Source organism: Rhinolophus sinicus, linkage group LG02, assembly GCF_036562045.2.
Source record: "Rhinolophus sinicus isolate RSC01 linkage group LG02, ASM3656204v1, whole genome shotgun sequence".
Classification (NCBI taxonomy): Eukaryota; Metazoa; Chordata; class Mammalia; order Chiroptera; family Rhinolophidae; genus Rhinolophus; species Rhinolophus sinicus.
Window position 1 is genome coordinate 193276875 of NC_133752.1, and position 20201 is coordinate 193297075.

Consider the following 20201-nt stretch of genomic DNA (forward strand, 5'->3'; position numbering starts at 1 on the left):
TATTATCTTAGCTGAATTACAACATAAACCGGGGCAAGTCGTATAATCTTCAAATTAGAGCTCTCCCCGGAAAAATAGGAAGTGGTGTCACTGATTCAATTTAGGACCTGGCTCCCTCTTTTGATGGGTCCTGAGCCTGAATCTTCAAACAGCTTTGTGATGTTATGCAATTGCTCTTTTTAACAGATGCATAAAACAGAAACCTTGGTTATTCATAGCCAGCTTAGGAGGAGCTGAAATCTTTCAAGCAGTTTCTTGCCTGGTTCCATTTTGATGGTAACTACCCTGTTTCGGAATACGTCCACGTAACCTTGCTTTCAAATAAGGGACATTGTAAAGAATGGTGTCGTGGCTTTTGTTTTCATCCTCTGTGGTGACTATATTATACAAGTAGATAAGCATTCCTGGTATATAGCCTGAATATTTTTCAGGTTTTTGGGTGGTACAAGAAGCTTGAATGGAAATGCGAGGACAGAGAAAACTGTGCCAGGGGAAGTGCTGTGTGGTGTTCGCCTGTGGTGAAGCAGACCTGTGTCACAAGGCTGCGGATGGATATTCGTGCAATCCCTAAAAGGAGAAATGAGACAGATGCAGAGGGCTGGTGAGAAGCAGAGGGAGCCGTGGGATTCCCGGACAAATGCTATTGTCACTGGGGTTGGAGAGGGTAGGGGGAGGCTGCGGGAAGCAGATGCTGTCACTTCTCATTCACACGCTATGGCACATAGCATTTCGGCCATTTCTAAAGCCGATCTCTGGCAGGAAAATCATCTGGGAGAGTCTCTGGAGAGATGGCTCTGTCTTCATCTCCCCCTGAGGTCAGACGCACTGTTATTGCAGGATCAAGAAGGCCCCATTGCATTCTTGAATTCTTAAGGCAGCTTTTCTCTCTCTCTCTCTCTCTCTCTCCCTTTTCTATCTCGAAATTGTTGTTACCATGTTTATGTCTTCATCATATATTGTTTCCCAGATGCGGCGTGCAGTGGTGGTAGGTACAGCTTATAAAACAAAAGGATAAGCTTTTTGCCTGGTAATTTAAAACTTTTCAAAATTAAAACTAATGGATATAGACAAATGGGATATAAATGTCCATGCAGTTCTATGATCAAACAGAGACCGAGCCCTAGGGGTGGCACATTTACCGTTCTCTACTACTATTAGGGAAGCAGAACGTGGTAAATTCGAGGGAAGAATTTACAAAGCCCCGTGATTTGAACAAAAACAGAGCCCACCCCACTCCACCCTGAGCATCTCCCTCCTTCCAAACAGGATCTGAACAGATTTCATTTCACAAATGGAAATAGGATACAAACAAATTTTTTCAAAGTGATTTCATGAAGAGTGGGCCTATTTAATTGGGGGTTTTTGAGCCAAGAAATAATATTATAAGCTGGGGAGCTCTGGGATGTGCCTGGGTCGTTGGTTTTGCTGCGCCACCTGCCTCCTGGGGGAAGGGAGAGAAAAGTGCCACTATTCAGAAACAATTTTACTTCTGCCTCAGCCTTTCCCGGAAGTGACTTAGAGCCAGCCTGGCCCAAGCACCCAGACCTGATCTGAGTTATATGTGATGTAGGAAAGATCTTCCCAAGCTCAAGGTCATATCTAGAGCACGTCTTGGATATTTTTTTCATCCCTAATTTATGTGACTTTCTAATATGTTTAGCATTTGCCTCCCCTTGTCTCCATCCTGCTTATTAAGGTAAATTTGCATAGAAATGGAATTTTGGTTTTCAAGACCATTCACCTGACACTTGATCTCCGGAGGCATCCAGTGTCTGCTGTTGATGCCATGAGGGTGACCCACAAATCCCACATCTTAATGTGATGCAAACTAGAGGCAAGGCCTTAATTAGGGGAAGCTTTGAGTGTTAAAGTAATGGGGTGAATCAAATCAGCAAAGACATTTAGCATTCGCTAAGGAGGGCAGAATACACCTTCCTGTTGAGTGGGTCATTCTAGGTCACAAAAATTTTCATTTGCCTTCGTTGGATGGATCTTGAAGAAAGTGTACCAAAAGTATACATTTTTTTTTGGTTTGGAAATAAGTTTTGACTGGTGATAAAGCTCACACAGTTAGCAATGACATTTTACTTTGGCTCCTGAAATATTTTTTGCTTAATCTCTATCTTTGGGATTGGTAATATTCATCTCTACAAATTGCCTTTGGAAGACCGAGGAAATGTGAAAAATAAAAAAAATGAGCCCCTTGCTATCACCACCATTGCAGTCAACTTTAATCCCCTGATGGCGGCCTGCTGCACCCTCCTACCAGTAGGCAGCCACTGTCCTATTTACCCAAATCCTGGCAGCAATTCCCACTGAGAGGACAACTGTAGTCCCAGTTTACTGGTCACTTAAACACAATTAGGTTTGCGGTTTACTAACCTAAAGGGTTTCAGACTTAGGCAAATTTTGCAAAACATAAATGCCAAACAACAGCTTTCAAGACTGTGTTCTGGCAGTGAACCGTCTTAGCAAAAGATTTGAGGGTCATGAAGAATAAACACCAAATGTCAATGAGAAAAGTTTATAGGAGATGGGAGAAATCAGAAGAAAAGTTGTGCTGATTTTGGCCAGGCTACTTTTGCTGAGGGTAAATTCATTCCATCAAACTATGTTAAGACAGGGCCGGCCCGGTGGCTTAGGTGGTTAGAGCTCCATGCTCCTAACTCTGAAGGCTGCCGGTTCGATTCCCACATGGGCCAGTGGGCTCTCAACCACAAGGTTGCCAGTTCAATTCCTCAAGTTCCGCAAGGGTTGGTGGGCTCTGCCCCCTGCAACTAAAATTGAATATGGCACCTTGAGCTGAGCTGCCGCTGAGCTCCCAGATGGCTCAGTTGGTTGGAGCGTGTCCTCTCAACCACAAGGTGCCCTGCAACTAGCAACGGCAACTGGACCTGGAGCTGAGCTGTGCCCTCCACAACTAAGACTGAAAAGACAACAACTTGAAGCTGAACAGAACACTCCACAACTAAGATTGAAAGGACAACTTGACTTGGAAAAAAGTCCTGCAATAAAGTCCTGTTAAAAAAAACAACAACAAACAAACAAAAAAACTATGTTAAGACATAAATACGACTTAGTTTTATTTTGTATAACATTTTGCATCTATTATTTAATTTAATCTCACATCCTTATTAATTTAATATTATGACCCTCCATTTTATAGATAAGGAAACTGAGACTCCAAGAGGTTTAGTTACTTGCCAAGATAATACAGCTATTCACCAATAAAATCAGGACTCAGTTCTCTTTGTTTTACACCCCCCCACTGGCTCCTAAAAACAAACAAACAAAAAAATGATATTTCATTTGTAGGCTGACTTATTTATCTTTACACAGGTCTCATCTATTACTAGGAGAGGTCAATATTTTAACACAATTCAGAAATATTAAAATGAAGAATTTTCTAAATGTACTTGGCTTACACTATAATAATACAATAAGGAATCTAATTGAATATCCCAACTCTAAAACCAGGATGCTTTCTACTCTCAAACCATGCAGAAGGACGGAAGTTCCCCATTGACCAGTGCTGTCTAATTCTCTTAAATGATTCAGATGTAAAAAAGACAGTGGCATCTGTCTAATTAACGCTGCCGGGTTAACTGTAGCTGCCAAGGGACAGCCTCTGGACCGTGTTTACAGAACAGTCTTTCCAGACCCTCAGGCCTCAGGTTAGACATCATAGCAAGTCTTCTTCCTTCCTTATCAACCAGAAATGGAGATGCCCCAGAAATGGTGACAGGCCAGGACAGGCAAAGGGAGATGAAAGGAAAGGGGTAAGGCATCGCTGTTTTTCATTTCCTGCTCCTGGCATCTGGAGATTCAGAGAATGATGCCAGGAAGCAGATCCTAAAGGCTCCGGCAGCTCTTCTTGAAAACAAAAGTAAGCACTGTGCGCCTGCGCCTCCGTCTCCAGCCTGGAGACATTCGACCCCTCGCCTACCACCTGCAAAGATGGCTGTGCAACACCATCTGCTCTGCCACCCTTCTCCTGGCAGGAAGACACAATGACCACGTTATTTCTCTTCCAGCTTCGTGTTACAACATGGAAGCCATCGCCAAGTTTGATTTCACCGCCACAGGTGAGGATGAACTGAGCTTTCACACTGGCGATGTTCTGAAGGTAGGTGATGGGGGCCCAGGGACGCCCCGGGGAGTTTTGGTTACTCTGGCCTGGTCACTGTGTTAATCTAACAATCCATGCCTTTGTTTCCTAAGCAGGACACACAGTTCCTTTCAAAAAGAGAAGTTCACCTCAACCAAAAGGGTTCCTTCTGAGCACCTGTAGGCCATCTACCAGGCCAGGTGATGGAAATTTAGTTGGCATAGCCACCATCCTTGTCCTGAGATGCTCAGGGTCTCTGGAGGGGGAAACAAATCCATCCAAAGGGCTCTTAGATGTTCTTGTCTAAGAGCTTGGGGAGCACAGGTGAGGGAACACGTGATCCTACCTCCAAAGATGGGTTTGTGGGAACGTGTGACGGCATCAGTTGTCAGGGATGCAATGAAGGTGAGTTGGGCTTTTAGCTAAAGGTCAGAAATGAGCAAGCCCATGCGGACTTCTGTGAGTGTTGTGAGATTCAGCATGGCTGGAACTTAGAACAGGATGGAGGGTGGAGACAGCCTGGGAAAGGTACTGGCGGAGATATGGCTCAACAGAGGCCGTGCACACCCAGCCACTCGGGCTTCTTAAAAGCCGAGGCGACCTTGGACAGTTCCCAAATGCCATGCCCCACACTTACAGACTGCATCTTAGCCCGTTTTGGACAGAAGAGCACAAGGCCTTCAAGAGGCTGCTGGGGAGACTGTGATGCTAGTGCCCCCCTGCCTGGCCTCAGAGCACCCGCAGGCATCCCGATCCCTGGTGCTCAGCAGCCCACATGGGCCCTGAGGCCACCACTGTCTCACCACTAAGAACTACACTTGCTGTAGATAGAACTTTGTCAGTGCATGAGAGGGCGACTCAGAAAGTGTCCGTGGAACACAGACCAGGTAGGAGGACTTGGTTTGGAGCTTGAACACGCCAGTATTTATCCTTCTAACTGTTCTCGTCTTGCAAGATCTAGTAGTGTGGTTGCAAAAAGTGTGCCTTCGATGTTGGAGCTTCTCAAGGTCAAAATGTCCTTGAGCTGCTGATCCAGGAAAAGGTGACCTTCATTTCTTTGGGATCTTACCAAGGTCACAAAGGAATCTGCCACATGGCGAGCAGTCCCTTTCTTCTCTACAAGGTATTGTATGACCTTGTGACTAGTGACCTCACTCAAAAGAGGCCAGCAGGGGGCCAACTCCCATCCCTCATCTCCCATTGCAAACAGAACCTAATATCTTCCTTAAGTTTTCCCTATTCCCCAGAAAAGATAAAAAAAAAAAAAAGCTTTCCTCAACTCAGCTTCTCAATCCAGCTCCCAATTTCTTTCCTCTCTTTTGTTGCCAGTGTTGGGAAGGATTCTCTGTGCTGGGTGCCTCTACTCCCTTACTTCCTGTTCATTCCACAGTAACCCCCTGGAACCCCACGTTTACCCTCAACGCTCCCTTAAAGTCCACCAGTGATCTCCTTAGTGTGGACTAGACTGACCCTCCTAAAATGCCTGTAGAATGTGACACTGCTAACTGTCCCTCTCCTGGATCTGAAGGGAGATCTTTCTGTCTGACTCCTGAACACTGTCCTCTGCCCTGAATATTTTTCTTTCATGATATCTCTCAAGCAATCCCCTTCTTCACTAGAGAGAAGCCTAACGCAATATAAAGGAGCATGGACTTTGGAGCGATATAAATCTGAGTTTGAATCCCAGCTTACTAGCTGTGTGGCCTCGGGCCAGTGACTTGCCCCCTCTGAGCTTCCGTGTCTTCATCTGTAATTGGAGGCCATATCTACCTTGCAGGGTCATGGAACCGATTAGAGGTAATGGTGCCATCCCAAAGCAGATGCTTAATAAATGGCCACCCTGATATCAGTATTGCTCATTCCTGCTGCCTCTGACTCTTCAGACTATTGCCAAAGCCCCTTGACTGACCTCATCACCTCCTGTCTCTTCCTCTTTCCATCATTCTAAATACTAGTCTCAGAGGGATCTTTTAGAAAACAAATCAGATCATATCACTTCCTTACTCAGAAGCATTCAGTGGGTCCCCATTACCAATTGATTGAAATCTAAGCCATCTGGCTCCAACCCACTGCCCAATCCCATCATGTGCAGCACCCAGGCGCACGCGCGCGCGCGCGCACACACACACACACACACACACACACACACACACACACCTTTGTGTACTGATGCCCCCAGGTCACACTGCAATGTACCATCCTTTCTCAGGCTTTCTCCCATACCCTGAATGTCTTTCTCCGGCACACACGCCTCTGCCTTAGAACCCTCACCGATCCTCCCCCTCCTTACTGCTCTGGGAAAATTAATCACTCCCTCTTTAGCTCTTCCGCAGCATTTCACACACACTTCATTTGAGACACTTGTGATCTGCCTCACATGACAGCCATTTATGGGCAGGCCGAGCCTCCGTGCCCTCATGCAGGGTGCATCCAACTCTCGTTGCTGCCCTTATCCGTGGGGTCCTGATTGCCACTTATGTGTTGGCCATTTGCCAATGCTCTGTGAGGGGCGGGACTGGTCTGCCTCAGTGTCTAGAACAGCAGAAAACTGACCCTCCCTGATATGTGGTGAGTGAATGAATGATTGATTCCTCCACTGGTCTGTGAGCTCCTGAGGGCAGAGCCATGCTGGGGTCGTCGTTGCATCTTCCCAACATCTAACACAAATCATGGCCCCAAACAGGTGCTCTGTACCTCTTTCTTGAATTGTTGAGTTTCTGTTAGGTTGGTGCAAAAGTAATTGCAGTTTAAAGGTTAAAAATAATTGCAGGAGCAGCCCAGTGGCTCAGGTGGTTGGAGCGCCGTGCTCCTCACACCGAAGGCCGCTGGTTCGATTCCCACATAAAAAAAAATAATAATAATTGCAAAAACCACAATTATTTTTGCACCAACCTAACACATGCTCATTAAGAATTCCAACAGAAGGCCAAACGCCTCCTTCTTCTCAAATTCCGCCCATTGCAGCTGCAGCAGTAAAGAGAAAAGTGGAGAGGGCCCTGCTGGCCGAGCCTCCCAGAACGGCTGGGTCATGGTGGTTAGTGGGTCTCTACATGTGATTCAACGTCGGTCCCTCCTCCCAGAGCTGAGTAACACACCCCAGGAGCCTCACAGTTGTTTTCAAAGCCATCTCTTGACTGACCCAGCAATCCACTCCTGGGATGCCCTTTCGTGTTTGGCCTCGAGTGCTAAAAGACTAAACAGACTTTTTCATTAGAAGGTACAAAAGATGTCTGCCCAGCTCAGCACCAACCCAGCCCCTTCCGGCAGTGAGCTCCCCAGCGTGAAGTCCCCAGCTTATGTATCTCTGTATTCCCAGCACCCGAGTGCAAACAGCAGGTGCTCACTAGATGCTGCTCACAGAATGGTGAACAAAATGGCGGACAGGGAACTCGTGCCAAATGACTTGATCCCACTTTTTCTGTGAGAGAAACATTTGAAAAGTCAGGAGTCAGGTGTTTCGTGTTCGTTCCACAAACTCCTGCACCTGCAGCTACACACAGCACCAGTTGAATTTGTCAGTCATTTTATAAAATGTCCCTTGACCCAGTCCATTTCTATCTGCTTCTGTAATGCATCTAACTAGACCCTGTTTCTTCCTACTACAACAGTGACCTGAAAGCACCAAGAGTTCATCCTCCGTAATTATCTTCAGTACTTCAGATTTCTGCTATGCCTCTAAGAGCTGTAATTCCATCCAGTTTTAAAATTCTTCCAACCATACATTTTGTCCTCTTCCCACACCTAACTTAGTCTCAGGCCATATGACCCAGAAATGTATTCATGTAGGCAGCACTGTAAGAACTAAGACTCAGTAAAGTGAAGTGTCCAACCTCATGGGTTTAGGCTGAACTCCTTGCTCACGGTTGTGTGATGGGTACAAGAGATAGGGGAACCGAATAGATGGAGAGATGAGAACAGGAAGTCTGGGGCCCTGCGCCATCAACGGCAGGAAGAAACCACCTCCCTCCAAACACTCTTCTTTGCAGAAGATGGATTTTTTAAAACACCTTTTCTTCTATATCAAATATAGCTTGAAAATTCCCCTCTCTGGGAAAACGATCTCAGGCAGACCCGAGCACCAGGTGGTGAGAAGCAATGGCCGGCATTGTGCAATAATCTTTCAGTTGTCTGAGGAGGTAGATGGGTGTGAGCCACGATTACTAAAATTACAGCTGGTTTCAGGTCAGAGAACCAAGTACAAAGTGCGGTTCTTACCGTGAGGAGCCAATTTCCCAACGGCATCTTTACCTCATCCCTTCTTACCCTCCTATTTGACATTCGTCACCCAGGCCAAACTCCAAATTCCCATTGTAATGGGAGAAAGGAATTCCAAAGCCGTAATTCCGGGGGAGATGGCATGGAGTGAAATGTCCTCACGTTCTTTATGTAAATACCAGGCACTGGTACTGAGTTTCCTAATTCTTCTGACCTAGATTTTCTGCTCCCCGCTCTCCACTCCCCTCAGCATACACATACCCACACGTTCTCAGTGAAACCAACCGTCACATTTGATGTTAGAAACTGTAAAGTTTTCTTTTCTCAGCAATTCTAGAACTCAAATATGGGACACACTTTTATTTCTTCAGAACAAATGATTAAATTCAAAACATACACATAGAATTCTTTAAAGAACTTATAAAAACCCTTCCGTGTCCTTCAGAGCTGGAATCCTCCCTCCTAAGAACATCACATTTTACAGAATTATAGTTTTGAAAAACGGCGTACACTTTCTGAAAGATTTCCAGTTACCAGGGCTTCTTTGACCCTCCCATCAGCTCTTTGAGGCACTAGCCCATTATTTTTGTCCCCATTTTTCAGGTGGTTCATTGAATTGCCGAAGGTCATACAGCGAGGGACAGGGCCAAGCTAGAAACCAGGTCTTCTGGTTCCAAACTCAACATGCTGTCCCATTCCTTCCACCCCGAGAGGGATATGGGAAATAGGTCATCCTTGCTTCTCAATTACTTAGCTCTCTTTAATTCTCTTCCCATTGTGGGGAGAGAGAACCCCAGGAGACCCATGACATCAACTCCACCTGCTTTCCGATGACTCTGAAATCCCAAACCTCTCTGCTGAGTCCAGACACACATTTCCAACTGCTCACTGAGCTTTTCTTCTCAGGCAGTCCCAGGGGCAACTTGGACTCACCCACGTGCAATCTGAGGCCCATGAGTTTTTCCTCAGACCTGCTCCTGCTCCTGTATTTTCTATTTTAGTAAAGGCATCACCACCCACTCAGTCTCCCAAGCCAGAAATCCAGAGCCCTCCCAGAATCCCCTTTCTCCCTTAGCTCCATGAATAGCCATGAAATCCTGCCCATTTTGCTTCCTGATGCCTCTACACTATGTCATCACCTCTTAACACAGATCCACTTCATCTCTCACCTGGATACCTACACTCATGTTCCTACAGTTTCTCCCCCAACTTTACCCCTCCAGTCCACCTTCAAACTCTGATGCAGCACTGTTTCCTAACTCTAATTTTTATTGTATTATTTCCCTGCTTTAATAGCCACCCGTAAATTTCAAGGTAAAAATCCAAACTTTTCAACATAGGCCGCAATGCCCAGTGCCTCTGGTTTCTCCCCTCTCTCTACTCCTGGGGCCACGACCTAAACTCCCGCCAGACTGAGGCAGTTTGCTCCCAGAATGCACTGCACTTCCTCATAGCCCAGAAGTAGTTCTTTCACCATCACACTTCTCCTGGATAACTCCTGTCATTGCCTGGGCAACCCAGATGGCCTCTCCTCCAGCAGTGTTTCCTATCCGTCTTCTGCTTTCCCCTTCATCATAGCACTTCTATCAGTTAAGACATTTTCAGGTACAAAAAAAAACAGAAACTAAAAATGGTTTAAACAAGAACAAAGATTTATTATTTCTCATCCAAAGTCTAGAAGTAGGCAGGCTCCTGGATGGCTAATTCCATGGCTCAATGACGTCATCAGGGTTCTTTCCATCTTTTTGCTCTGCCGTCTTCATTTTGAATTATTGTTCGAGTCTATGCCATATAACTTTTAAAACATTCTCGGGGGTGGGGGGGGTGATGAAATACTTGTCTTTTAATGGTGAAACATTTTCTGAAATAACCAGAAGCCACACAGAGCCAAATCTGGCAAGTCACATGAGTTATCAAGGTAAATGATAACATTTGGGATCATGGTCAAGGTGGGCTCATACAGTGACAAGACAGAACTTCTGGTTTTGCCTGTGACCTGACTCTAGAAGAAATTTAGATAAAGCATTCCAGGTATCTTAAATTGTGTCCAAATTGTGAAAATACACGAAGGTGTGAACTCAAAGAGTTACTGTTTTCAAACTGGCTCCACTTGGATGTTTGAGTTTTAATCTGCTTATTAAAAAAAAAACACAGAACACATTAAATTTTTAAAGGGTTCCTGGTTACCTGGCAGAGAAGAAGAAACATGGAGTAGCCACTCTTGCCTTCCCACTATGGCCCAGACAATGAGCTCATGATGCTGAGATCTGGATCTGGAACACATGAATTTCCAAAACAGAAAGAGAAGCTCCCCAGTGCTGAGCCTGGGAGGCCACGCCATGGTGGGGTCACATGCGTGGGTAGCTCTTGTGGACAGAAATAGCCTGAGGTCTGGAGATGCTAAATCCTAAAGATAACCCTGCTGCTCCCCTACTGCAGCAGCTGTAAGGTTTTTTTTTTGTGTGTGTATTTTCCTCTAATCTAAAAGGGCGTTCCTCACCCTCTAGCCCTTTTGTTTAGTTTCTTGGTGTCCTCCCTACAGTGTCTTTGTCCTTCATTCTCTTCCGTGTAGATCCTGAGTAACCAAGAGGAATGGTTCAAGGCGGAGCTTGGGAGCCAAGAAGGATATGTGCCCAAGAATTTTATAGACATCCAGTTTCCTGAGTAAGTATTTCCAGCCGTCTGAGATGGACCTGCCCCCACACCCTCCCCTTACTTCTTCAGTAGGCATTAAAATTATCCATGCACACCCAAGATACTGTCAAAAAAACTTGCCTCTGGAGAGGGAACCATGCCGCTGAAGGCCAGGGATGGGAGGGAGATTTGCATTTCCCTGCATTCTCTTTTGAATTTTATACCATGTGCACGTATCGCCTATTTTAAGTTTATGAGCTAAAATCATCTATAATTGTAGTCACAGGATTTCTAAGAATTCCAGTGGGGGTGCTGTGGGCCACCCCGCTTCAAGAGCTACTACTTCAAGGCATTTTCCCATTATCTCCCAACCTACCTTCCATCCTAACTGGGATCGCAAATAGCTCTTGGCCCTAATCAACCATATGGACACTCCCTGGCTTTTTAAAACCATGCTGGCACCAAAGAAAGATGTCAGTGAGAGAAAAGGGGAAATTCCCTTCATAAAGAGGAAGTGAGAAATTGAGATTGAGTCTCGTGGGTCTCAAGAACTGACCACAAGGGTTAGATAGAAATCTAATCTTGTCTGAGCATCAGAAACTAGCCCAAAGAGCAAAGGTTTGCTAGAAAACCAGAGTGGTATTGGTGACTCTCCGGGGGGATGCAGCAGCACCTCTCATTGTGAACCAGGACTGACCATGGCACCAACAGAATGACCACTGACCTCAGCTGGCCCTTGCTGCCCTGTAATCTTCTGGATGACCACAGCATACCTTGCCTGCTCCTCAGACCTCCAGCCCCTCCCCCACCACACCCTCAGCCGAAGCATGGTCTTGCTTCCAGATTTGCTGGGACAGTGGAAGCCACCAGAATAGCCCCTTCCCCCAACCCCCACCTGACTCACGGCATCCACCCACCTCCTGTAACTGCACTCAGACACTGCCTTTCCTGCAGCTGTTAAGGAAAGAACTGTCTATCTGTGCTTCTAGCAGAAATTCTCCCGCCTCTCTCTCCCACATCAACTTTCTTTCCCTTTCTGCTCCATCATTCCCATCAACACAAACAAAGATGCTGCCAGTTCTCCCATCTTATTACATTGGTGCAAAAGTAATTGAGGTTTAAAAGGTTAAAAATAATTGCAAAAACCGCAATAATCTATGCACCAACCTAATAGCAAAAATCAAAACCAAAATGCAACAAAAAATCTCTTGTACCCAAATCCCCTTCTAGCTACCACTCCACTTCTTCAGAAGAATTGTTTATATCCGCTGTCTCTAAATCCTCTCCTCCCAATCTCTCTGGAATCCCCAGGACTCCCTCGAACCCTTTTTATCAAGGTCCCAGTGGCCGATTCTCCATTGTCATCTCAGCAAGATTTGATGGGGGCGCCTTTCCCTCCCTCCTGCTGACACACTTTCTCTCTCTGGCTTCAGGGACACCCTTCCTCCGGGTCCTCCCACCTCCCTGGCAGCTCCTCCTCCGTCCCCTCTGCTGCTTTCTCCTCTTCCCAACCTCCTTTAGGTTTAGAATATCTCCCTCCCAGTGAGGGCCTCTCTGTCACCATATTTTAAATCCCTCCCCGACTCCCCATCCTTCCTGCTTGTTTTCATTGTCTCCACAGCATTTGTCATCATCTGACATATTATATATTGTAATTATTCTGTTGTTTACTGTATGTCCCCCGCCCCTCCCCAACAGAATGTCAGTTCCATAAGGACAGGAGTTCTTATCTGTCCTGCTCACCACTACATCCCCAGTGCCCAGAAGAGGGCCCAGCACTTAGGAAATGTTTAACAAAAGCTGTTGAATGAATGAATGAATGAATGAATGTCTTTGGAATGATATGTAATATTGAAACCCTGACCACTTATGTAATGTGTAGTGTGTGGACATTTTTGCAAGTCTTGAAAGAAGGCACTTATCAAATTCCAGTTGAAGGACAAATGTGTATTTTCTAAACAATCCCCTCACTGCTTGCAGCCTTATCCGAAATAGTTCCTTTGAGGTACGGCTGCTGTGGAATGCATCCCGTTCTTTTTGCCATCCCCATTCTGCTTCCTGCACACGGCATTGCTGTGGTGGTCACTGGTCAGCCCCATTGTGTTGCATGGCAAATACTCTGGCAAGACCTCCACGCAAGTGACCACCAGAAACCCTTTGCTCCCAGCCCCTCAGAGCCCAACCTTCCCTGCAGTCCCTGGTCTGGAATAAGGACAACCCTCCTGCCACACCTCCCTGTTCAGGTTCCTAAATTTTAGAGAACACAGGTGAGTTCACCCAAAGGAATCACAAGATGTGGCCCATTGAACATTCATCTTATAGGGGGAGCACATACTAGTCTTCCAGTGGCAGCAATTAGGGCAGCCACATTGGAGCAATGAGACAGTCCCACCTTTGGCGCTGAGTGGTTGCAAGGTTTCTGGCCTCTTGCCCTGAGGCTGTTAGCCACTGTTTGCCTTGCTCCTATGGAAGTGCAAGGCCCTTTTCTGTTCTAGGTATTTTCTCACTGTCTTTGCCACAGACATTTTCCCCCGCATAACTAATTGGCTGAAGGCAATTTTGCTATATAAAAATAAAAAAGATAAATAACTGTTTGACAATTTGAGTTCTTTTTTCTGGTTTGGTTTCATTCCTGTGTTGACGAATCAGTCAACTGCCATAAAAAAGAGAAAATAACTGGTTGACAGTTTGATTTTGATTTTTCTGTTTGTGTGGTTTCATTTCTCCATTGACAAATCAATCAATCGCCTTCAGCAGACTTAATGCATTTAAGCGAGTTGTCAGTTTGGTTTCATTTCTCCATCGACAAGTTCTCGCAGTTACTCCCATTTATTTATTATCTATTAATCTTAGCCACCCCTCCTAATGATCTATACAGTGACGAGTAGACGTGGTGGTGGTCTTAAAATAGTTAGCATTTCTTCCAGATGACAATGATTTGCCCCAAGAGTTGGTTTCTTATTTTGAAACACTAATTGGGAGGAGAAAGAGGCCAGGGCCCTCTTTGAGGGCACAGGGTTGAACCCACATTTCCCACAGTACAAACACAAGTGCTTAGGTACGAACCAACAAAATAAAATCAGTTACCTGCGTGGCATTGCCATGAAGCTACACACATTTTAAATATATTAAAATAAAATATCTTTAATCATGTTTTTAACTTGTAGTGATTTTTATCTTTTTTATGGCAAAATTGCGGTGAAAATATTTAGGGCAAAAAAATACTTGTGGCAAAGATAGTTGCTGCAAAGTTGTTTACGGCAAAGACTTACGGTGAAAATACGGACGGCCTTTTTCATACTACGTGCCACGCCACCTGCAACGCTTCTGGAAGCTGCCACCATCACCGCCCCCTTTGAAAGAGCAGTTTCTCCTCATTTGCTTCTTTTCCACGATAAAGATTATTTCCAGTGAGGATTTTGGGGGAGGCCCAGGAGCTGGCTGTGTAGACAAGGCTCTCTGGCGCCTGCCATCCCCGCTCATTTCCAGGTGCGTGTGCAGGGCTCCCTGGGTGCCTTGCAGCCTCTGTCCAGCACACTGAGCAAAAAAGCCCTTTTTGCACCACCCATCCAAGGATCACAGGCCCCTGGGCTGTCGCTCTCCTTCCAGGCGAGGTCTCAGCCTGGGAGCCAGCGGCCAAGGCCCTTCCCAGCTCCACCTGTTTGCCCCCCACCCCGTGTCCTCCTGGCACTTGGGGTGTCCCTGCAGTTCTTTCCTAGCAACATCCCTCATGTAGCTGCCAGCAGGTGGCCACTTCCTGCAGTGAGTCACTCCCACACGGTCCCATTTTGGTGCAGTGGCACATTTCCATGATTCAGGTTTTCTGAGCTGGAGAGAGACTTCTCCTGGAGGAAAGAACGGAGATGGAGCATCACAGGGAACTCACTTGATGTGCCTGAAAACTGCCTGGAGCATTTGTTGGGTTCCAAGGCTCCTGGCCCCTTTCTTCTCTTTCTGCTCCCTTCTGAGCAGAGTCCCAGCATCTCTCATTTGGGTCTTCTGTCTTCCACTTTCCCCCTCTAGTCCTCAGACATCTCACCAAGATCCTCTGGCTTTCTCTCACCCAATAGATGGTTTCACGAAGGCCTCTCACGGCACCAGGCAGAGAACTCACTCATGGGCAAGGAAGTTGGTTTCTTCATCATCCGGGCCAGCCAGAGCTCGCCAGGGGACTTCTCCATCTCCGTCAGGTACCGGCCATTCCCAACACTGTCCTGACCCAGAGTGCTAACGCCATGAGGTGACCTCTGGAATGTGACCTATTGCTCAGGAGCATGGTGGCCAAGGGGCCCAGGCATCTTATCCACTGTGATGTCATCCATTTCCTTCCCATAACACATGCACGTAACACCTTGGTTTGTGCTAAGGTGTACATTCATCTGCCTCTCCTCTAGTTCAGATGTTTCTGGAAGGACAGGATTTTTATCTATTTCATCTTTGTGCCTTTAACGGTGCCTTGTACCCAGTAGGTGCTCAGTGAGTATTTGTGGAAGGAAGTGGGGAGGACGAAGGAAGGGAGAACTCCCAATTGTCCACATCCATCTTGGGGTCTAAATCTTAACCTTTTCTTTTGCTACTGATGGATGTCTGAAGAAGAGTCAGAGAAAAACAAAATCCCCAAGTCATTGATGTAGGATACATATGGAGTTGAAGACGGCTGCACAAAAAGAAGGACTACCTCAAATTCATTGTAATGCAGCAAAACTGAGAACAACAGAGCAGAGCCGAGGAGGGCTGGAATGGGGGTCTGTAACAGCACAATCTCAGTAACATGCGGCTCCCGGGAGGAAGTGACTCAATCCAGGCAGAAACATGACACAGCCCCACGCTCAGAAGCCCCAAGTCTGAACACACTGCGTGTGGTCAGCGTGTCAAGGTTTGCAAGTCATGTATCAAATATGGTGACCGTAAGTGCAAGGATTAATGCCAATTGCAGCACAGGAAGAGGATGACAACCTGTCCAGTGAAACCTGCTGTCTAGTTGACAGGAAATGCTGGCCTGGATTATTAATATATTTTGAAAGGCATGAGGCTTGAGTGCTTTAAGTCTATAAATCCAATCTTGGGTAATAAACTGAGGTCACTTTACTATTTAGAAAGAATGGATATTTGAAGGAATAGATAAGAGGGACTTACGAGGTGTGATCAAAAATACAGTGAATGTTTAAATTTTAAAAAAATTTATTACAGTAAAAGACACATTGCCATTATCCCCCTCAAAATATTCCCCCGTGCTTCAAACTCACTTACCCCATCGTTCTTGCCACTTTCTGAAGCAGTTCTGGAAGTCTTCTTTCATGAATGTCTTTAGTTATACTGTTATGGCTGCCTTGATGTCCTGAATTGTTTTGACTTTGGGGAAGAGCCAGAAGTTGCATGGTGCCAGATCCGGTAAATAAGGTGGATGAGGAAACACCGTCAAGATTTTATTTGACAGAAATTGCCATACTAGAAGCAATGTGTGACATGGAGCATTTTCATGATGGAGGATGAAACTGTCCACTTCTCAGGCCATTTTCTATGCACATCATTTCTTAAATGCTCTAATAAGCTCTTATGCTACTCAGAGTTCACCATAGTGTTCCCAGGTACAAACTCAGCTCACACAATTCAATCAATGTCAAAAAACACAATTAACATCACCTTGATGTTAAATCTTGATTGACGTACTTTTTTCACACAAGGAGAACTGGGTGATTTCCATTGAGAACTCTGAACCTTGGTCTCAGGATCATAACCATAGACCCAAGTTTCATCTCCCAGGATGACATTAAAAAGCTGGAATCTGAAGCGGCACGATCGTGCAACTCCAATGAAATTGACAAACACTGTTGCTTTTGTTTGACAGTCAAAGTGCGTGGAGCAAATTTCACACTCACTCACCTCATGTTCAAATCTGTTAAAATGTTTTGAACGGAACCGTAAGAAATGTTCAGATCCTCAGAAATTTCTCTAATAGTCAATCATCTGTTTGATCGAATCATTTTGCTTACTCTTTCAACATTCTTTTGGGTTTTTAATGTTGAAGGCCGTCCCAATCTCTCCTAGTCTTCAGCTGATTCATAACCATTACGAAATCACTCGAACCACTTGTAAACTGTCTTCATGGTCACTGCAGCATCACCATAAACTAATTTTAACATTTTGTGTGTTTCTTTAGCACTTTTTTGCAGTTTGAAACAAAATTTCATGTTAATGCGTTGTTCATGATCCATGATTTACGGCACACTTTAAAACACACCTTCTTTCAACTGTAGCTCACACCCGACTGACTGCACTGAACAAGTTGAAACTTGTCACACACTGTTACTAAGGTTCGATGTGCTGCTCCCTGTATTGAAGATCCCTGCCTTTCCCTTGGATGGCATTTGGCAGCAGTATGCATCGTATTTTTTTCTCAATACCTCATAAAATAATGGGTCAACCATTTATATGCACATGAGCCTCTAACGTGCCCAAAAATTGCTTGGTCTCACAGTCTTGCTTAAACTCTTGATTTTCCTTAACTAAAACTTTCTTCTTCACAGCTTGAGCATTGATAAATTTTAGCTCAGGCCATTATTGATGTATCACAGATTCTAAGCTTGTTAGGTCTTAATTAATGCAATTTTGCTCTGTTAATAAATCTTACAAGTCAAACCTATTTCTTAAGGGCCCTGATTATAGATAGGACCAAGTGAATTGTTAAATTGAGGGGCATCCCTTGGTGCCTTTTGTTTGCATGAAATTAACTCTGGCCTTTTCAGCTAGGAACTATGGTTTATATTTCCTCAATTGAAATGAATTCTGTAAAACAGTCAGCCTTGACTTCTGCCAAAGTCTTTCCCTGCTACTGAGGCAATGCAGCTTCTTGTTATGGTGATTATCACCATTAATCGTTATTACGTCTTCTGCAGAAATACAGTATAATGTATTCCAGAGCAAAATCACTTTTATTTATTTATGCATCAGCTTTCTGTCATGAGCATAGATAATTAAGAGCTAATTGTAGTTCTATCACTTAGCATTTGTTAAGGGTCTGAAACACTAGACTTTAGCATCTGGAGACCTGAGCTGTATCCTTTTCTCTGCCCCTCTCAGAACACTCTCCACCGGCCCAGATGACCCACTGCAACCCTGGCATTCTTCCTCTCAGCTCATGAGAGTGAAAGGGTTAATGTTTCTCACTCTGAGTTCTTTGACCCAGAGGCAGTGGATGAATAATGACACCACAAGGATAGTTCCTCCGTCTCACCCAGATGTGAGGGTAATGACTGTGAGTTGAGCCATGTGGTGTTAGAGTGAAGAAAACATCTGTTAATGGCCAAAACCAACGGGAAGGCTGTGCAGTGATTGCAAAGTGTCAGTTACCACCCCAGAGCGCCCAGCAGAGGTGACCGCATGGGTTCGCCTGACCATGAGCCGAGTCCACCTTATAAGATGAGACTGAAGATCAGAATTCCTGTCCCCTCTGAACATGGACCACGGAGTCCATCCCTAAGAAACCTCCACTAACCTTCAGCGGTATCTTTATTCTCCAACACTTTAAATTCTTGACTTTTCTGCAGGATCGGACAATTGGTACCATTAGCGCCAGTTAATTTTTCAATATAAATGTATGTCCATTTGACAAATAAACTTGCAATCTGAAAAACAGTGAGTTGGTGATGAAGAAAGACTGAAGCTATTAGTAAAGGTCCCGTCCCTTTCCTGATGAAAAAATATCCAGTTTCTGTCATCCTGGGCTAAATGTACCCCATCACTTGTGAGTCCAGCTAGTGTCAAAATGTGCTGACCTTAAAGAAGCTAGCATGTGTACGTGGTGTGACAGGCCCAGCTCACTAGACTGGAATCAGACCAGCTCTTGCCTCAGCTCTGCCATTCACTGACGGTGACCTTGACCAAGCCCTCTATCTTTCTGAACCTCAGCGTCCTCAGCTGTAACAGAGACATAAGGCTAAACAATTTCTGAGATCCTTTCCCATTAAAATTCTACAATTCTATGCAACACTTGTCCACCCCAAAAGCTCCAAATGCTTTGCAACCTTATTTATGCAGAACATAAACCAAGACCAAGAGCTCTCCCTTATGTAGATAACAAAGTATTACAAGTTTCTCAAAGTAGTGTCTTACTGTCCAGAGTTAGTTTAGGGGCTTGAAGGAGCTGGTTCGAAGCATTTCTGATAACAGAAAGATACCGAGGGCTTGAAAAGCTCCTCCCCTCTGGGTCTTAGCAGAGGCCTTAGCATAGTACAGGACTCAGGGGTTGCCACATTTCAAGTAAACATTGTAAAAGGTCCTTGACCTCTAGTCTTTAAAGAACTTGGAACATTTTCTCCTTGTAAAAGGTCGGCTCCCTCTAGTGCAGCCTGTGTCCCCAGCAGTCCTTCCCGAATCTCCCCCTGGAGCTTGACTGGGCCCCCCACCTGCGTAACGATGAGGGAGCCAGCCCCCCACATCTCCATGTCCTGCCCTGACAGAACTCTGGCATCCCTGGGCGCAATGAACCCTGGGTGTGGGGACATGGTCACCATGTAACACCCCTTTGGATTTGCCTTGATCTCTAGGCACGAGGACGACGTCCAGCACTTCAAGGTCATGAGAGACAACAAGGGGAATTACTTCCTGTGGACGGAGAAGTTTCCCTCCCTCAATAAGCTGGTGGACTACTACAGGACGACTTCCATCTCCAAACAGAAGCAGATCTTCCTGAGGGATCGAACCCAAGAGGATCAGGTACCCCTCAGATCCCGCTCAGCCCAATCTAGAAATCCAAGGCAGCTGGAGTCCTACGTGGGCCACCAGGATGAGGCATTTGATGGACAGACCCTTCCTCTGGGGATTCCGAAAGGCAGAATAACTCTGATATCAGATCTCCGGCTTTGTGACTTTGGAAAGTTCTCCAAGCCTCAGTTTCCTCAACCATAAAGTCAGGACAATAGTGAGAGCGACCTCATAGAGTGCTTGCGAAGGTTAGAAAGGTCATGTGTCCTCTCCCCTTAATCATTCCTGATGACACTGCGGGCCCTCAGTGCACAGTCGCTCTTATGTGGACGGCGTTATTTCGTTACTCACAGACATTACTACATCATAGTTTTGGCCCAGGTAGAACTTTGTGACAGGGTTTAGGGTCGGGGGAGGTATTGGAGGAGAAAATTGGCCATGGAATTCCTGCTCTTGGAACAATTTGGAATATAGAGTATTGTTTTCACAGACAATGCATCCAACAGACCTGGCTTTAAATCCTGACTTTATTGCTAACTGT

General features: G+C 45.5%; 1 protein-coding gene and 1 long non-coding RNA gene across 5 annotated transcripts in view; one reads left to right on the forward strand and one right to left on the reverse strand.

The window, feature by feature from the left end:
- The window catches only part of GRAP2 (GRB2 related adaptor protein 2), a 65841-nt gene that overhangs the window by 37799 nt on the left and 7841 nt on the right, over positions 1-20201 (forward strand). For 2 of the 4 annotated variants that reach the window (XM_074326428.1, XM_074326429.1), the window contains exons 2-5: positions 4035-4126; positions 10896-10987; positions 15028-15147; positions 19504-19672. In XM_074326428.1, coding sequence (XP_074182529.1) covers positions 4049-4126; positions 10896-10987; positions 15028-15147; positions 19504-19672 — 459 coding nt within the window. In that variant the 5' untranslated portion in view covers positions 4035-4048. Of the gene's footprint in view, positions 1-431; positions 602-4034; positions 4127-10895; positions 10988-15027; positions 15148-19503; positions 19673-20201 lie in introns of those variants that run through there. The other 2 variants (XM_074326427.1, XM_074326430.1) reach the window with 2 other exon arrangements.
- LOC141570186 (uncharacterized) overlaps positions 1-20201 on the reverse strand; it is a 36496-nt gene that overhangs the window by 14383 nt on the left and 1912 nt on the right. The gene's annotated exons all lie outside the window — the stretch shown is intronic.